Raw genomic sequence first — 16777 nt, forward strand, 5'->3', positions numbered from 1 at the left:
GTAATACTGAAGTCCTTATGGCATTTTAACATGAAGCAAAAAGCCTTTCTTTGCCTAGCTGTTTCCCCTCTGTTTGATGTATAGGATATACTGTTGCAAGAATTAAACTTGGGGATTACCATTTTTATGGCTTTGGCACCGATGTGGATTACGAGACAGCCTTTATTCACTACCGGCTGGCATCGGAGCAACAGCACAGTGCACAGGCAATGTTCAATCTGGGCTACATGCATGAGAAGGGACTGGGCATCAAGCAGGTGAGTAAGCCTAACGGGGAGGAGTTGCTGCTGGGTACTCCTCTGACTTGTGTTTTCTTAGTCGTTCCTGTTTGATGTGGTGTTGGAGACTTTAGAGCCGGTTACCTCAATGTGTGCCTTAGTTTGCAGTGCCTGGGTGTGTATGTTAATGCTGATGCCTTGACAAGCTTCAGTTCTACCATCAGTTGTGACAGCTTCATCCTCCAATTGAAGCTGCTCTTTACCTGTCTGTGCAAAGGTGAACATCCCTCAGTAAAAAGGGGGCAGTTTTACTGAATCCTTTTCATTTCACTTAACCAAAATCCTTGTGTTCAGGTGCCAGTGCACAACAACAGCTTATAGAAGCCTCTGCCTTTTCCAGTTAGTTTTTCTAGTTCTTCAAAACTGAGCTTTGTGTTTCCTTAACCTCAGGATATCCATCTTGCAAAACGATTCTATGACATGGCAGCTGAAGCAAGCCCAGATGCTCAGGTCCCAGTCTTCCTGGCGCTTTGCAAGCTCGGAGTCATCTACTCCTTGCAGTACCTACGAGAAATCAATGTAAGTAATGCAGACTCTAAGGGAGAGACAACGACTCTGTCTTCCATGTTAAAAAGAAGCTTGAGTTGTAACCTTACTTAAATAGAAGTCTTCATTGAGCTTTCTGAAAAGGTTTGTGTTGCTGCATGTTGGGAAAGTTACTGAAGCTGTGATTCCTCTTTCTTAGTTGTGCAGTGGTGTGAAACTGAAAGGTGCAGACAGTGCTCTTCTGTGCTGCTCTTCCCTTGAAGAGAACTTCCTTAACTTGTTTGGCTGTTCTTGTCCATGACCATCTGCTATCAAAGATGATTACAGTGACATAATCACTGTTCAGGAAAATTAATACTTTTTTGTAGACCTAATTGTCATTTTATATTCAGATATGAGTCCTACTTGAGTTGTGTTTGTTTGGGGGGACTGTGGGGGAGACACTTGGCATTTCTGTTAGTTTAGCTGTTGTGCAGAGTTTCAGTGCCATTGCTCAACAGATAAAAAATACTTGCCTGGAATTCAGCTGAAGTTTTTCCATTGTCATGATTTAACCCCAGCCAGCAACTAAGCACTACACAGCCCCTTGCTCACTGGTGGGGTGGTGTGAGAAGCAGAAAAGCCCTTGGCTCTGTAAGCACTGCTCAGCAGTAATGAATACATCCCCATGTTATCAACAGCTTTCAGCATAAATCCCAAACACAGCCCAGTACTAGCTACTGTGAAGAAAAGTAAATGTATCCCAGCCAAAACCAGCTCACTGTGTAGTGCCTGAAGTATTTCTCAGTATTCTGACACCTTACTGCCTTTTGGATTGCTTAATAAATTCAGATGATATGGAAGTTATTACCACTTAAAGCAAAGGCAAGTTCAGGGGATCCAGTGAAGTTTGACAAAGTTCAATAGTCTGGAGACAGAGGACTTTGAGGAGGGGATGGTCAAAAGACTCAAAACAAATTGAGTGCATACCTCACCAAAGCTGGTATGCAGAACACAGATGCTCCAGGTTTTAAATTGACTATGACTCTAGTGCCATCATGTACAATGGAGAAGCATAAAGTGTGTTTTGGCTAATGCTTTTGCTGATAGAAGCCTGATAAAAGGCCAGTTCACTCAGAACTGTTAGTAAGTCCCTTTAACTTCCCTGTACTTCACCTGCAAATCTCAGCTTTGTACCACATAGAGGTACCCTGGGACTTCATGTTCTGCCATTCATGCAGGTCTGTTGAAACCTTCCACTTTGGTTGGACTGATGAGCTTACTGCCTCTGTGTAGGTGGTACTTGCTCCTCTTTCAGACACATATTGTAGTTGCACACTGGGGTCTGATTTAAATGGTGTACTGCAGTGCTTTGTCAGTGAAAGCTACAAAGCTACATACCAAGAACCTTCATCTCTAGAATGGAGAATAGAATAACCCATCCTGTGGAACATGGCTTGCAGTCCTGTTGGCATTTAGTTTTCCTGGAAATTAAAAATGTCACTGATGTAATAGGGTTTTTTCAGAGAGGAATAGAGCTACTGGAGGTTTAGAACTGAGACTGGTGCAGATAAAATGTTACCAAGTCAAATCTAAAACGAAAGTAACTTCCCATTCTTGCTCTTTGACATGATGATGTGGCCTTTCTGTTTCTTAGATGAGGGAGCTATTCTCACATATTGACATGGACCAGCTGCTGGGGCCTGAATGGGACCTTTACCTTATGACCATCATCGCCTTGCTTCTGGGAACAATTATAGCCTACAGACAAAGGCAGCACCAGGCCATCCCCAGACCAGCAGGACTGCGGCCAGCTGTGCCTCAACAGGAACCACCACCAGAGCATCAACCACCACAATAGCAACAGGAGCCTCACTCAAAGAACTGGATTTTTCCAAAAGGAACCATTTCCATTGTGATTTAGGACTGTGGATCAACTGGTCCCTCCCCAAAAAGAGGCGTAAAGATGTTTAAAAAATAAAAAGAAAAAAAGAAAGTCTGAAAGCTGCTTAGAATGATGCCTTTTTCAGGGAAAAGAGGATTCTTTCAAAACTGATTTGAATGTTATTTCAGTGCCAATGGAATAACACTATGGCTTTTTTTTCATGGAAACACGAGAGTGCTACTACAAAAATGTTGCCTGCTGTATCTGGTTCCTCTTTATTCAGAGTCCTTTCCATCTCCTAGAGAGAGCAGAAGGCTAGGATTGGAAGGTGTTTCCCTGCTTGATAGCAGTTGCCCTCTATAAAAGTAATAATTTTATGGCAAATTTAAGTCTAAAACTGAATGATACCGAAACTCTAACAAGACTAGAGCTGTATGAACTTATATTCTGATCTGCATCCCAAGTATTTCTACAATCCTTATTTTGTTATTTCTTAGTGCTTCTTACATTTTGGTCTTTTATGCTGTCTTGGATGGTTTAACACGGATTAGTTACAAGCTCCTTCAAACTAAGCCAGCAAACATGCCACTTTTCTGCTTTGAGTATTTTCTTCTATTCCCCTTAGACTAGACAGTTCTCAGCAGACACGTAGCCCAGGAGGCAGATTGGGTCTGTAAAGCTCATCAGTTGGAAACTACCCATACAGTACCCAGTGTCCTGCTCAAGCTGTTGTGGAGCCTGTGTCCTCTGCAAAGCTTCATGGCAGCAGAACAAACCGGTAGTGTCCCTGAGTCACTTAAACCTGCTTTTGCAAGGAGGCAGAGGCTAGATTGCAGAAAGCACCAGTATTACTGTGGACAGTGAAGAAAGGGCAGAGCCAGGGATCTTGGTGAGCTATCTTACTGCTCGCTCTGTTGGTTTTAGGGGTGGAAGTTCTGTGTGTAACCCTCAGCAGTGCTGGTCTCGCAGTGATCGGCACTGCGGCAGGAGGCGTGTGCGGTGTCTCACGCCTGCATTGCTCAGTGCATCTGCAGGAAAGGCCCTCAGAGGTGCACACACCCTGCACAAGGGTGTGGGCCTGTGTGCCAGCAATGCTGCTCTAGAGCTGGGCAGGCTGATGGAAGCTGCCTGTTAGATCACAGCAGTGCTTGGATTGCCACCCGCATCTCTTCTGCCTGGCGTACACGAGACAGTCAAAACAATGCCTCTGGCTGTGCCCACCTTGAGGATGCCTTGGAACAAGGAAATCCAAAGAGAAGGAAGACTGATGGTTTATGGCTTCTCCATACCACCAGGTCAGTGCAAAGGCCTTGTCATGAGTGTAAAGAAGACAACCTGTGGACTGATGTTTTTAGACTGCAAGAAGAATCTTCACTTAATGATGATTTTCATTGAACTGTAATTTCAGGGGTTGAGAGTGTGAAGCAGTGGGGGGAGGGAGGGAGTAGCTTAAAGTCAAGAAATGCAGCAGTTTCTGTTCCTATTTGCCAGTGGCAGTTAAATACTTGCTTCTGTACTAGCATTAAATCCTCTGAATATACTGTTTTAAAGCTGAACGAAATGCAAATGAAGAGGCTTTAGCTGCTTTCTGACAAAAGCTGTTGTGTTTTAAAGGGTTCAGGGCTTCCTTTTGTGCAAATATTATTCCAGTGGATTGGCAGCAGCATATCCATGTGCTTCATTTAGATGTGACGTTTTGGTATGCCTTCATACTCAGAACACTTGTAAGGAGACCACTGCACAATAGATCTGTAGTTTGGGAGGGAAGATAAGCGATCCACCCTTTTGTAAACTGAAATGTCATGAATGACTAGTGTTAAAATACAGGTAGCAGTTCTCAGTACTTCAAAATGCTGATGCTGGTTATGTGAAGACAAATCTTTCCTTTTAGTTTGGAGGGTGGCAGCCTGTGATAGAGGAATGTCTTGTTCAGTCTCAATCATCGTTAGCAGATGGATCAGTATTGGACTTAAATACAGTGTCTGAAATGTACAGCACTCCCCAGCTGCATTTCCAAGATAACTCTGACTTCTGAAGACTCCCTCTGAAGTATTTTTGCCTCTGTCACTTAATAGCTCTTCATAGCTTGGCATGAATACATTAAAGATGGTATGGCAAATGGGGTTTTTTCAGTTAAACACCAGTGGGTCATTGGTCCTGGTCTCTCAGGATGTGTAACAGTTTCCTTACTGCATTATTACATTTTGTTTGTTTGATCAACTAGAACTAAATTCTAGAAGCTCTATCCTGTTTGCATGAGAATCTCTTCTTGCTGCTATGTGACAGTCTTAAAGCTGACTTTCACTTGAACCTGATACGTTTCTATATCCAAGAAATCAGCAGAAGGAAATGATTGAAGATCAGCAAGTTACTTGGCTTTAAAGAACTGCTTTCTGAAGAAGCAATAAGGAAGTCTTTCTCCTGCTTTCTTCCCTTCCACCAAATTGCTGCCACTAACTTTTTCAGATGACATTCATTTGAGTGAAGTGGTAGTAGTGAAAATGTACTTACAATAAGTAATGACAACTTAACTCAGGGATTAAAGAAATGACTTCAGTTTTCTAAATCAGTTGTCTACAACATGACTCTTCAGTTTTTCTGACAATCCCTTGCTACTCTGTTCTGAAACTTGGATCTTGAGGGGAGTAGGTTTAACTCTTACTAGCAATATGTTTCTTGTTGTGCACTCAGTTTATCAACCAGCTTTTTTTTCCCTAAAGGAGCTGGCTTGCTCAGCTTATTGCAGTGAAGTACTGTTCCCTTTTGGTAGCACAAAGATTGTCTTAGAGTTTATATGCAGGAGTATTTTAGAAGGAAAACTTAATAGAAGCCTTTCTGGGTTTGTTCAGCATGCTTTGAGTGGAAATAATTCTTCATCTGCAGTGCAGTAGACCAGAGCCTGCCTATTTGACCTCCCTGGGCAGATGCTCTCCTTTCCCTGCACAGAGAATGGAATTACAGAGCAGTAACTGTTGTTGGTGGGAGTTTTTATATGCAAGAGAACTGTGGAAGGAGTTGAGGGGAAAACATTGTTCTGCACCTCAAATAATTAATCAAACTTACTAGCTGTTGAGAAAACAGGATTCTAGTTCATCACTGGTGGAACTTGGCCCAGAGTTGTCTGTTGAAGTAATTTTCCTTCCCTCACATTGTCTATCGTTGGACAATATAGTAGAAGATAAGGCCTTTGATACAAACATCCCAATGAGACTTCTGTGAGCCAGTCTTACTTTTTAGTTAACTTCTGTAAGTCAGCTGCTCTTGTTAAGTTAAAAAACAACTGTCAAATGTTACTTATTTTGGAGAAGAACATTAAAACATGGATTGTGAAAGGACTTTTAAGACTATGCATTATCTAGATTCCACCTCTTATATGCTAGCTTTGGCCTATAAAAGGGGGATTACACTCACCTTTGCAAGTTACTTCCTTTCTAGAGAGGCAACAGTGAACTGAAATTCTATTTTTCTTTTGAGGACTATTAAACTAAAAAGACTTAGTTTGATCTGAACTACTGCGAATGCATATGGCAGATGGGGACTATTGGGGGGGAACCCTTTGTTTTTATCAGCTGCAGTTCTTTAAAGGGTCTTGTAGGAGTTTTTTGTAAATTTATTTTGTATTTAAAATCAGTATAAAGGCTGGTCAAATGTAATATAATTGTGTAAACATTCTGTTAATAGAAAGATGTACAGATTCATTTTGTACTGTATCTTTAATCTTGTGAAATAAAGATGCCACCTCTGTGGTTACCCTCAGTGTTCACAGTGGTTGTGATGACACAGGGTGTCAGCTGCTAGCTGTGTCCATGGCTACATGCTGCTGCTAGATGTGTGCCTTCCTGGAAGGATACTCACACTTCTCACTTCTGTGCCTCTTCAAAAACAATGAATGTCTTAACTTAGGAGGGGTGTAGAAAGGGGGTGAGGAGAGTCAGCCCTGTGTGGGTAGCTGTGCCCTCTGTATGTGTGTGCCCCTGACTCTGGTGTGTGCAGCACTTGCAGCGTGTGTGGCACACACAGACCTGCTCTGTGATTTAAGGACACTGACCAGCAGCTGTAGGGTTACCATGGCACTGTCAGTGCTGACACAGGGGTGATACAGTGACCAGGAGCAGAGCGAGGGGGAGGGACTACCCCAGGCTGAAAAATGTGCTTGCTGTCCAGGCCTCTTCCAACCCCCTCATCCCACCTGCTGAGAGGGAGCCATCCCTCCTGCAATGTGCTGTGCTGGTTTGCTTTCCAGTGTGCTTACAAACCTGGAAGGAGAGCATTAGGGAGAAGGAAAGTAAGGAGAGTGAGGGAGTGATGCTAACAGCGATGGAAAGCCGTGTCGGTGAGCTGCCAGACATCAGTCCCATCCTGTCCTGAAGTATTTGGACGCTTCCCATGCTGGCTGCTGCTGCCAACAGCACTTGTTGCAGGTAGGAAATGGAACTGCTGGGAGCAAAACCAGTTTGAGTGTATCTCAAGCTTAGAGAGGTCATCCCTCACCTTCCAAAAGGGCCTGTGGCTTGAGGTGTGACTGCTGATGGGCTCGAGAAGGTGAGAGGAGAAGTGTAGACACACTATTTTACTGGCAGCTGTAGTCAACAGGGAGTTGTTTCTTGTGGTGGGAATAGAGTACCAGGCTCAAAGGGTGGGGTGGGGGGTGAGGTTGTTTTGTTTTGTTTGAGTTTATTGTGATTTTGTTTTCGTAGAATCACAGACTGGTCTGGGTTGGGAGGGACCCCAAGGGTCCCAGAGCTCCAACCCCCCTGCCACAGGCAGGGACACCAACCTCCAGGCCTGGAGCTACACAAGGCTGCCCAGGGCCCCATCCAACCTGGCCTGGAACACTCCCAGGGACAGGGCACCCACCCCCTCTCTGGGCAGCCTGTTCCAGCACCACAGGCTGCCTTTGTTTTCTACTGAAAGAGCCACTGAATACTGTTCATCAGAAACTAATATATTTGGGTTGGGTTTCAAGCTTGGTTGGTTTTGTTTGTTTTGGGGTTCTTTGTTGGTTTATTCCCCTCAGTCTAAGACTAAAACACAGCATTTAAAAACAAAAATATCAATACAAAGTGCAGTTTGTAAACCTGCAGCACCTGTTTCATCAGAATGCAGTATTAGGATCATGCCAAAATGCTCTTCCTCTCACTGAACAGGAGCTTAGTGGCATCTCTGAATCCTGGCTTTAATTCCTGGTAAGAATTTCTGAGGGAAAATCTCACTGTAGCCTACTTGTTGCCAAAACAAAATAAAAAAGAGGACTGTAAATGACCTGTTCCAAAGCTGAGCTGAGGGAGGGCATTTTGGGTAGCAAGAGGTAAATGTGGCTTAACTGCCCCAGCACCATCACTGAATCCTGTTTTAGCCTGCAAGGTATTGCTGGAGATACCCCAGCCCTGTCTGGACACCAACCTGTGCAGTATGAGCTGGGGAGCTGCTTTGGCAGGGGGGTTGGACCCCATGAGCTCTCCAGGTCCCTTCCAACCCCTGTGATCCTGTGATTATCACAGTAACTTTTCTGAGTGCAGCAGCATTTCAGACAGCTCTACACCTCAGGGAGAGGTTCCTATTTCTTTGCTACCCAACTTTCTGGGTTTTCCCCACAACACAGGCTGCAATTCCACATTTTTTTAAAATAAATTTGAAGAATCTCACTTTCTTGTGTCACAAAACACTTGAATTTACATCTCCTCTACTTCTGCTGTCAGGCATTTTCACCATCTCTTCCCTTCTATTTTTTCCCATGTTTCTTTTGTCTTTCATATTCTTCCTCCTAAACACAGGCACAAACTGTACTGGGAAATCACATCTTCCAGTTCCCACCTGCTATTTACAGTTGGGGCTCCTTTTCTCTGCAAGAATAATACTGTGACGTGAGGATGCTCTGGGGCAGCGCTGAAGGCAGGACCTGTGCAGGCACCGGCTGCTTCCTCATTGATGGCACTTGGAAGTTTCTCTCCCTTTTCAAGATTCCTGCTACAACCAGCTCTGAGTCTTTTCCCACACACACACAAGAGTGTTTGGGCCTTGAGCAGCCTGGTCTGGTGAGAGGTGTCCCTGCCCGGGGCAGGGCGTTGGAGCTTGAGGGTCTTTAAGCTCCCTTCTAGCCCCAACCATTCTGTGAGTCTGGGGGCTTTTTTAATTGCTGCTCGTTAATTGATTCTGCTGCAAACAAGGGTTTGCAGCCACAAGAGGGCATCAGATATTAAAGAGTGTTAAAAAATAGTCTGAGCCTCAAAGATCAGGAAAAAGGACAACCAGGCTGGTTGAGGCAAACCTCAGGAGGTGCAGCTGAGGGAGCTGGGGGTGTTCAGCCTGGAGAAGAGGAGGCTGAGGGGAGACCTTATCACCACCTACAACTGCCTGAAGGGAGGTTGTACAGAGGTGGACGATGGTCTCTTCAGCCAGGGGACAGGAGATGGGACAAGGGGCAATGGCATGAAGCTGCCCCAGGACAGGGGCAGATTGGACATTAGAACAAAATTCTTCCCTGAAAGAGTTGTCAGGGCTGGAACAGGCTGCCCAGGGAGGGGCTGAGTCACCTTCCCTGGGTGTGTTTAGAAAAAGGGTAGATGAGGTACTCAGGGATACGGTTTAGCTTAGGATGGGAATGGTTGGACTGGAGGATCTTCAAAGGTCTTTTCCAACCCTGTGATTCTGTGAAATCAGTAACTTCCACACTTTCAGTCCCTGTCATATTATGGAAGGGTATGTGTGTATGCACACGTGCTTGTGTATAAATACATATATATAAACACACACACTGAGACATAAAAGAGAGTTTGGTTACAGCAGCTTCAGGAACTTAATCTTTAAAATGAATCAATTCAGTATTTGTATTTGTCTCTCATTTGTAGAGCGAAAGTCCAAAATTGAAACTCACTAGCTCCTGGAAAGACCCAGTAAAGAATTACCTTCCCTGGAGTGCTGAAGCATTTTTACCATGTGTAGCCACCGACTTGCTGTTATGGTTGTCTGTCTTGTAAGATCTTTTGGAATATTATGTGCAGATAAAAAGTGGATCAGTTGGGCACAGCTTCCACAGCAGTGGCTGCTTTTGCAAAGTTAAATCCAGATTTTCTTAGAGTACAGATTCTTTCTTACTAAAGCAAGTGAAAATATTTAGCAACAGGTGATGGAGGTTTCTTCCAAAATCACTTTTTCACTGATACCATCTAGTTAAACATTTGAGCTGCCCAAACAACTCAAAATCTGTGTTTTGCAGTATTTTACAGCATTTTTCTGCCCAATCTGACTTTTAGATTTGTTAGGCTCTGGCTTTGCTGTATAGTAAAATTCCATTAATTAAATAGCATTTTAGGTCCCTTTAAATAATATTTTTCTATTTGGAAAGGTTTGGAAAGTTTCTCCAGATGGATTCTCCCACAATTTTAAAGGCAAACCTTGCTTACACCACTACTACTAAAAATGGATACGTGGACAGAAAAGAAAACCAAATATTCAAGGCCAGGTTGGCTGGGGCCCTGGGCAGCCTTGTGTAGCTCCAGGCTGGAGGTTGGTGTCCCTGCCTGTGGCAGGGCGTTGGAGCTCTGTGACCCTTGAGGTCCCTTCCAACCCAGACCAGTCTGGGATTCTATGATATACTTAATAGACTTTAAATTCATCATTACAGCTGATGTTAAAACTGTCAGAGAAATATGTGGCATGTTGCAATTTAGAGCTTACAACTTTGGATTATGCAAAGGATGCCTTCATTGAGAATCATCCAGCTTTGCCTTCAAGGGCTAAAGGCTTGCTGAGGTTTCCAGCAGCTGATTATCTTTGTTACTGAACGTGAGATCAAGGGGACTTGAGTCAAGTCTTTTCAGGTCATGTTTAGTTCCATCTTGGGTTGGACCCGATGATCTCTTGAGGTCCCTTCCAACCCCTATGAGTCTGTGATCTCTGGTTGACACGTTGTTTGGCTGCAGGATGGGACAGTCCGTGTGGAGGAGCAGCCACAGCAGTGTGTGCACACTGCAGAACCCAGAGTGACGTGCTACGTGTTCCTCTGTAGCAGCACTAACTCTAGAGGTTTTCCTGTCTTTTACAAATAGCTGAGAGTCTGGCTTGTTTGTGGGAATCTGGGAAGCATTGCACAGAAGGGAGGTGACTATGGTAAGAGAATTCAGAGCCGGTGAGATAAACGTGGTGATCTCACTGCAGGCAGCTGTGTTGGCTTTTCCTGCTCCCCTGCTAAACAAACAGCTCACTGAGTTTCCTACTAGGACTCTGATCTTTTACTCTGTGGAAGGCAAAGGGTTCAAGTAGGTAGGAACTTCTCCAAGCAGAGTAAATAAGGATTTCTTCATTAACATATTACTTCTCAACTAACAAACGTGTTAGCAAATGCTGTATGTTAACTATGTTTACCTGCTCTGGTATGGTGCATGTCCAGTGAAAAGCTCCACAGAGGTGCAGAAAAAGTTACATTTAACATTTAAATTTACTCTTTTGCATGTGTAAAAGTTCTTTCTGTTACTGGTTTTGTCTTGGGGCCTAATTGTTACATTTGATTTTACAAATCCCCAGCAGTTTGCTCTTCACTGTATTTGTCAGTCTCAGTTCAGCTCCAGAAGTCAGATTGATAGGAACTGAGTTTAAATGCTTCTGGAGATGCTAGTTCAGCATCAGAAAGCAGCTCTCATATTTAGAGGATGCAGTTTGCAAATAATCATTTGGCTAGAAACTGGAAAACTCTGTGATAAATACTGAAAAATTAACAGAAAAATAACTCCCCTTTTCAACATTTCAAATCTAGTGTCTCATTAGTCGTCTTTGGTACTGGTGCTAGAACAAAAAGGTAGGCTCTCTCAATTTAAAATGCTATTCCTTACCTGAGCACAACAAATTAAATATTCATTTCCACTGTCTCCTTGGGATCTCGAGGTGCCAAATAATAAAGACTCTCCTGCAGCTACAGAAAAGGAAATTTCAAATGATGCAGATGACTGTGTCTGGTGAGCTTTGAACTCTCCCCCTGCTGCTCACATGAAGTGCCTGATGCTTCTGAGTGCTGGTTTCAAACTCATCTTGCCATGACTGAGAGAGGCTCCAGGGGAGCTCTGTGTGATCGCACGATGTTCCAGGCTGCAGCAAAGGTGAGGGGGCCAAGCAGGCAGTCTTGCAGCTTGAGCTGTGACAGGTTTAGGCTGGATATTAGGAAGAGGCTCTTCACTGAGAGGGTGGTCGGGCACTGGCACAGGCTCCCCAGGGAAGGGGTCACAGCACTGAGCTTGGCTGAGTTCAAGCAGTGTCTGGATGATGCTCTGACCTTGCTGGCCCTGAGTGGAGCCAGGAGTTGGACTTGATGTTCCTTATGGATCCCTTCCAACTCAGGATGTTCTAGGATGTTCTCTTAGTGCCAAGTCATGTCAGTGTCAAAGGAGGAGTACACAGGAGCAAGGCTGTACCTCGTGATGAAGTACAAAGAAGCACCTGGAGTACAGACTGAATTAACTGTGGAAGCAGATCCAGGTGGGGAAAAGAACTTCTGGAAGTTCTTCTGTACACTTCTCAGCTGGGCCTCTGTTGGGATACCCCCAAGGGTTAAGTCATACTTCCTCACCTCCTTTTATACAATGCAGTGTCTTTAATTCTTCTGCAGATTAATTCTGCTGCAGATTTAACTGAATTATTGATCAGTTAACAAAGCTTGTATGAGAATCGTTGCAGGTTTCTATTGGAACGAAATAGCATCATTAAGTGTTTCTCAAGATGTAATGAATTATTAATATCTTTATAATGAAATATTAACCTTAAAACCCATAATTACCTGTCAGGTTGAAATAACAAAATGTCAGGTGACACATATATTCAAAATTAATTGGAATTGGGATAATTCTAGCCTCCAGTTATTCAGTATGTGTGTTTATAGTTAGGATCTCTCATGCTCTAACTCTGTAGTGTCTCATCATAAATACATTTTCAACTTAGGTCAGAACACCAGCCAAGAGAATGCTGTGTTTTTATGGTTTGTATAACATAATGTTGCATATTCTGGTAAATAGAAGCACTTAATCTTGGTTCTTCAAACCCAAACTCTTTGTAGTAGTCAAACGGCCCTGGGGTGTGGTTCTGTGTGTTGGGGGGGGGGGGGGGTGTGTGTCATTTCTCATCACTTGGGGTGGGCAGGGAAAGTTTAAAGTACACTCTAACTTCTCTTTCTATTGTAAGAATAGCAATTTTCAAGCAGAAAATATGATATGTAATTATTCAGATGGAGTAACTTTGATTCTGATTCTCTGATGCAACAGAACATTCCATGGAAAGGATCTCCAGCGACCACCTAATCCAACTGGCTGACCCAAACTGCTCTCTTGTGGCTTTAACTCTAAGACAGCTTGTGAAATCCTAAGAACCTGTGACAGGTGTGTTACCTGCCAGGCCTTCCCTTCTAGACCTCATTAGTAAAAGTAAAAACTCCTTCCAAGTCCAGGCAGAGCAGCAGCGTTAACCAGAGCTGTCTGGTGCTGTGGTGATGGAATAAATAGTTTGAGAGAATCAAATGTTCTAAATCCTGTTCCATATTTTACCAGGATGCTGAACACAGCAGCAGCAGCAGCTTTGGTTGCCTTAATACCTGAGTCTCAGTTACAAGGCGATTGCTGAAGCGAAGCAGCGCGGGACGTTACCCGTGCCAGACGCAGCAGCCACTGGTGGGCTGGTTGTCATCGTGTTTGCAGCAGCCTGTCTGGCTACAGCCTCAGAGGGCTGCTGGGAGGTGATACCCTGGGGTGGCTGGTCCTGGTGCCCTTAATCACAACACAAACGAGGAAAGAAAGAGAGAGAGAGAGAGAGAGAGAGAGAGAAAGAGAGAGAGAAAGAGAGAGAGAAAGAGAGAGAGAAAGAGAGAGAGAAAGAGAGAGAGAAAGAGAGAGAGAGAAAGAGAGAGAGAAAGAGAGAGAGAAAGAGAGAGAGAAAGAGAGAGAGAAAGAGAGAGAGAAAGAGAGAGAGAAAGAGAGAGAGAAAGAGAGAGAGAAAGAGAGAGAGAAGAGAGAGAGAGAGAGAGAGAGAGAGAGAGAGAGAGAGAGAGAGAGAGAGAGAGAGAGAGAGAAAGAGAGAGAGAAAGAGAGAGAGAAAGAGAGAGAGAAAGAGAGAGAGAAAGAGAGAGAGAAAGAGAGAGAGAAAGAGAGAGAGAAAGAGAGAGAGAAAGAGAGAGAGAAAGAGAGAAAGAAAGAGAGAAAGAAAGAAAGAGAAGAAAGGAAAAGGAAAGAAGAAAATGGATTTAGGATGTGATCAAACCCAGGGAAGGATTCGCAGCCTTAGGAGTCTTGTTCTGCTCAGGATGCCTCCCAGACCAGCACATCAGTGATGTTGTCCTGGATTTAGGAAAGATGGGGAAGACGGACAGGACCAATTAGGAAACTAATTTGTACTTCTTCTGTCTCACAAGAAGGAACAGAGCTCCCAGCTGCACCTGAGCAGAACCAGCCCGTGTAGCTCAGTACGGCGACCAGCCTAGACCTGTCTGTACAGCTCAACCTGGGTTTCAATCACCGATTTCGTCTGGGAAAAATCAACATCTCCTGCTGGCGCTGGGGGGTCTGGAAGCGCTGCTTGCCGCGGAGTGCCTCTAGTCGGCACTCACCTCACCGCTTTGGGGCCGGAGGGTCCCTGGACCCGCAGCGCGGGGGTCTGCGAGCTGCTGGCGTGGCGGGTGCCCCTGGCTGCGGTCAGGAACCTTCAGACCCCTTTGGAAGCTGCTTCAGGGCGAACCCCGGCGCAGCGGCTGTGCCGAGCCCGACGTGCGCTGCCGTCAGTGCCCGGGCCCCCTGCGCTCCCGAGGTGTCCCCAGGGTCTCCGCAGGGGCGCTTCCTAAACTGGGCTGGCGCGGAGGGGAGCGGAGCTCTCCTCCCGTTTCACCGGCAGTCCCGATGCCAACCGAGGCCGCTACGACCACAGTCAATGCCAACGCTGGGGTTGTGAAGCTTTCTCAGCTGGCAGGAGCTCTGCTTCCCCGCCAGCTCCGCGGTGCCTCCGCATCCCTGCCCCGCAACCTGCCCTCCCCCGGCAGCCCTGGGGCTGGAAAATGAAGTTTCCCAGCGGCCACCTGCGTGCGCCACCGGCCACCGCCAAGTCCTTAAAGCCCCGGAATACGGTGAGCGCTGCAGCGCTGGCTCCGCGAGTAAGGAAACAGCCGCCCAAATGCTGAACCCGCAGCTCCCGCCCGCACACGGACCAGCCGGGCCCCGGGCGGGGCGGGGCGCCCCCGGCCAATGCGGCGCCGCGGCCCCCGCGCCGCCGAGGAGCGCCCAATGGCGGCAGCCCCGAGGTGGGGGGGGGCGGGCCGGGGGCCGCCACCGCCCTCGCTCAGCGCCGTATCCGCCGCCGCGGGAGGCGGCACCGGTGCCCTGCGGAGCGCCTGGCTCGCCGCCGGCAGGTAGGACCGCGGGGGGCGGTTCGGGAGCCGGGGCCCGCTGCGTGCGCGGGCCTGGAGGCTGCGAGCCCCTGTGCTCGCCCTTCCCGGCTGCGGAGCAGGGGGCGGGGGGTGTTGCGCGGTTGCGGGCAGCGCAGAGGCAGGCGGAGGACACGCGGTAACCGGAGCCGAGGAAACTTGAACCGGAGGCAGGTGGCTCCTGGCCGAGCTGGGGCTGCCGCCTGCCCCTCGGGGCCGCTGCTTTGCCCTCGCTGCGGCTCGGCTCGGCTCGGCGGAGGGGATGTCCTGGGCTGCGCGCCTCGGCGGAGCCGAACCGTCCCCTCGGCGGTCCGGCCGGGTCCCGGGGCAGCGCTCCCAGCCCTGCCCATCCGGACCGCGCTCCCAGCCGCCCGCCTCGCTCCTTGCACCTTCCGCCGCTGTTTACCCTGAAGGCTGTTTGTGACAAGCAGCCTGGCAACCCCCCCCCCTCCCCAGCCTTCTCTCTCCTCCCTTGCTCTCGGTAGCGCCGCACGCCGTGTTTCTGTACCAACGCTCGCGGTTACTGACTGCGCGCCCGCAGAAGGGTTAATGAGTCATTAACAGCAGCGGGTGGAAGCTGCTCGCATCCTCCTACCCCTCAGCTGCTTCTCTGCCATTACTCATGGCCGGGATTCTGCCGTCCCCAGCCTGCTGCATCGTGCTGGCCCCTCGGGTGCGTTTCCCTGCGGGTAAGAGGCTGCCGGGCGAAGAGAAATCCCCGCTCATCTCTCCGTCGCCGTCTTTGAACACGCTGTGTAAATTATAGGTTAAGAAAAAAAGCTCAAATTGCATCTTTCCACGCCAAGGAGGCTTTTATGTGTGTTGATGTACGGCCAGACAGCTCCTTCCCAGCGCGCTCGCCTTGTCCTTGTGTTTAAACCCCTTTGCTGTGCTGCAGTTGGCTTCTCTCTGTCGGTTTGAGTTGATTGTTTTGTGGACTAATTGCCTGTAACTAGCATCAACTTTTCTGGTTTGTTTATCTGGAACTTTAGTCCTTTTTGACACCTCGTTTTTTAGAGAGGAGTTTAGGAAAGAAAAAGCTCAGCTGCTCGAGTGGATGAGGTGATGCTTCACAGCGCACACCTGCCTGTGCCACATGCCCAGGGAGGGGCTGAGGCACCTTCCCTGCGTGTGTTCAGAAAAAGGGGTCGATGAGGTGCTCAGGGATATGGTTTAGCTTGGGATGGGAATGGTTGGACTTGATGATCTTCAAAGGTCTCTTCCAACCTTGTGATTCTGTGATTCGTCGCACCTTGCACTGGAAACTACCCTTAGAGTAACTTCACAGCTTGGGTCTGAGAACGTGTTTGTTATTGTCAAGGTAAAAACCCTAGCAAGTGTTGGCATTGCTTGTGAATCAGTCAGTCTTGCTTTCTGTGAAACGTGCCTTTTGTAAACTTCATCCTTTGGGCAAGTAAATCTCAACTATAAACTGGCTGCAGGACGCTGGAGTTCGCTGCTGGTGGCACATGACTCTGATTTCTTCTTCTATCTGCCAAGATGACTGAAACATCCTGTGTGTTGCACAGACAAGTGAGCTCTGGACTTTGGCTCCCTGTTTTCCAGATAAACAGGTTTCTGTTAGTAAACGAGGTTTGTGTTATTGCAACAAAGCTGGAAGAGTTGTTTCCCTGTCTGCGGCGAGATTCATCACATGGGGTTGTGCAACACATCCAACTTCCCTCAGTAGTTAGCTCCCAAATGGCTAGGTTCTCCAGGAACTTTCACATTAGATTGATTTTAACCTGAGGTAATATGAGT

The 16777-nt window shown here is 46.8% G+C and overlaps 1 protein-coding gene across 1 annotated transcript in view; it reads left to right on the top strand.

Annotated features, from left to right (window-relative positions):
* SEL1L (SEL1L adaptor subunit of SYVN1 ubiquitin ligase) overlaps positions 1–3244 on the top strand; it is a gene marked incomplete at its 5' end in the record, with an annotated part of 28398 nt that extends 25154 nt beyond the window's left edge. Inside the window, 3 exons of the mRNA XM_084264179.1 lie at positions 85–257; positions 669–797; positions 2401–3244. Of these exons, the coding sequence (XP_084120305.1) occupies positions 85–257; positions 669–797; positions 2401–2604 (506 nt within the window). The 3' untranslated portion in view covers positions 2605–3244. The remainder of the gene's footprint in view (positions 1–84; positions 258–668; positions 798–2400) is intronic.
* Between the last annotated feature and the right edge of the window lie 13533 nt (positions 3245–16777).

This window comes from Gallinula chloropus, assembly GCF_964237585.1.
Source record: "Gallinula chloropus genome assembly, chromosome: 4".
Taxonomy (NCBI): Eukaryota; Metazoa; Chordata; class Aves; order Gruiformes; family Rallidae; genus Gallinula; species Gallinula chloropus.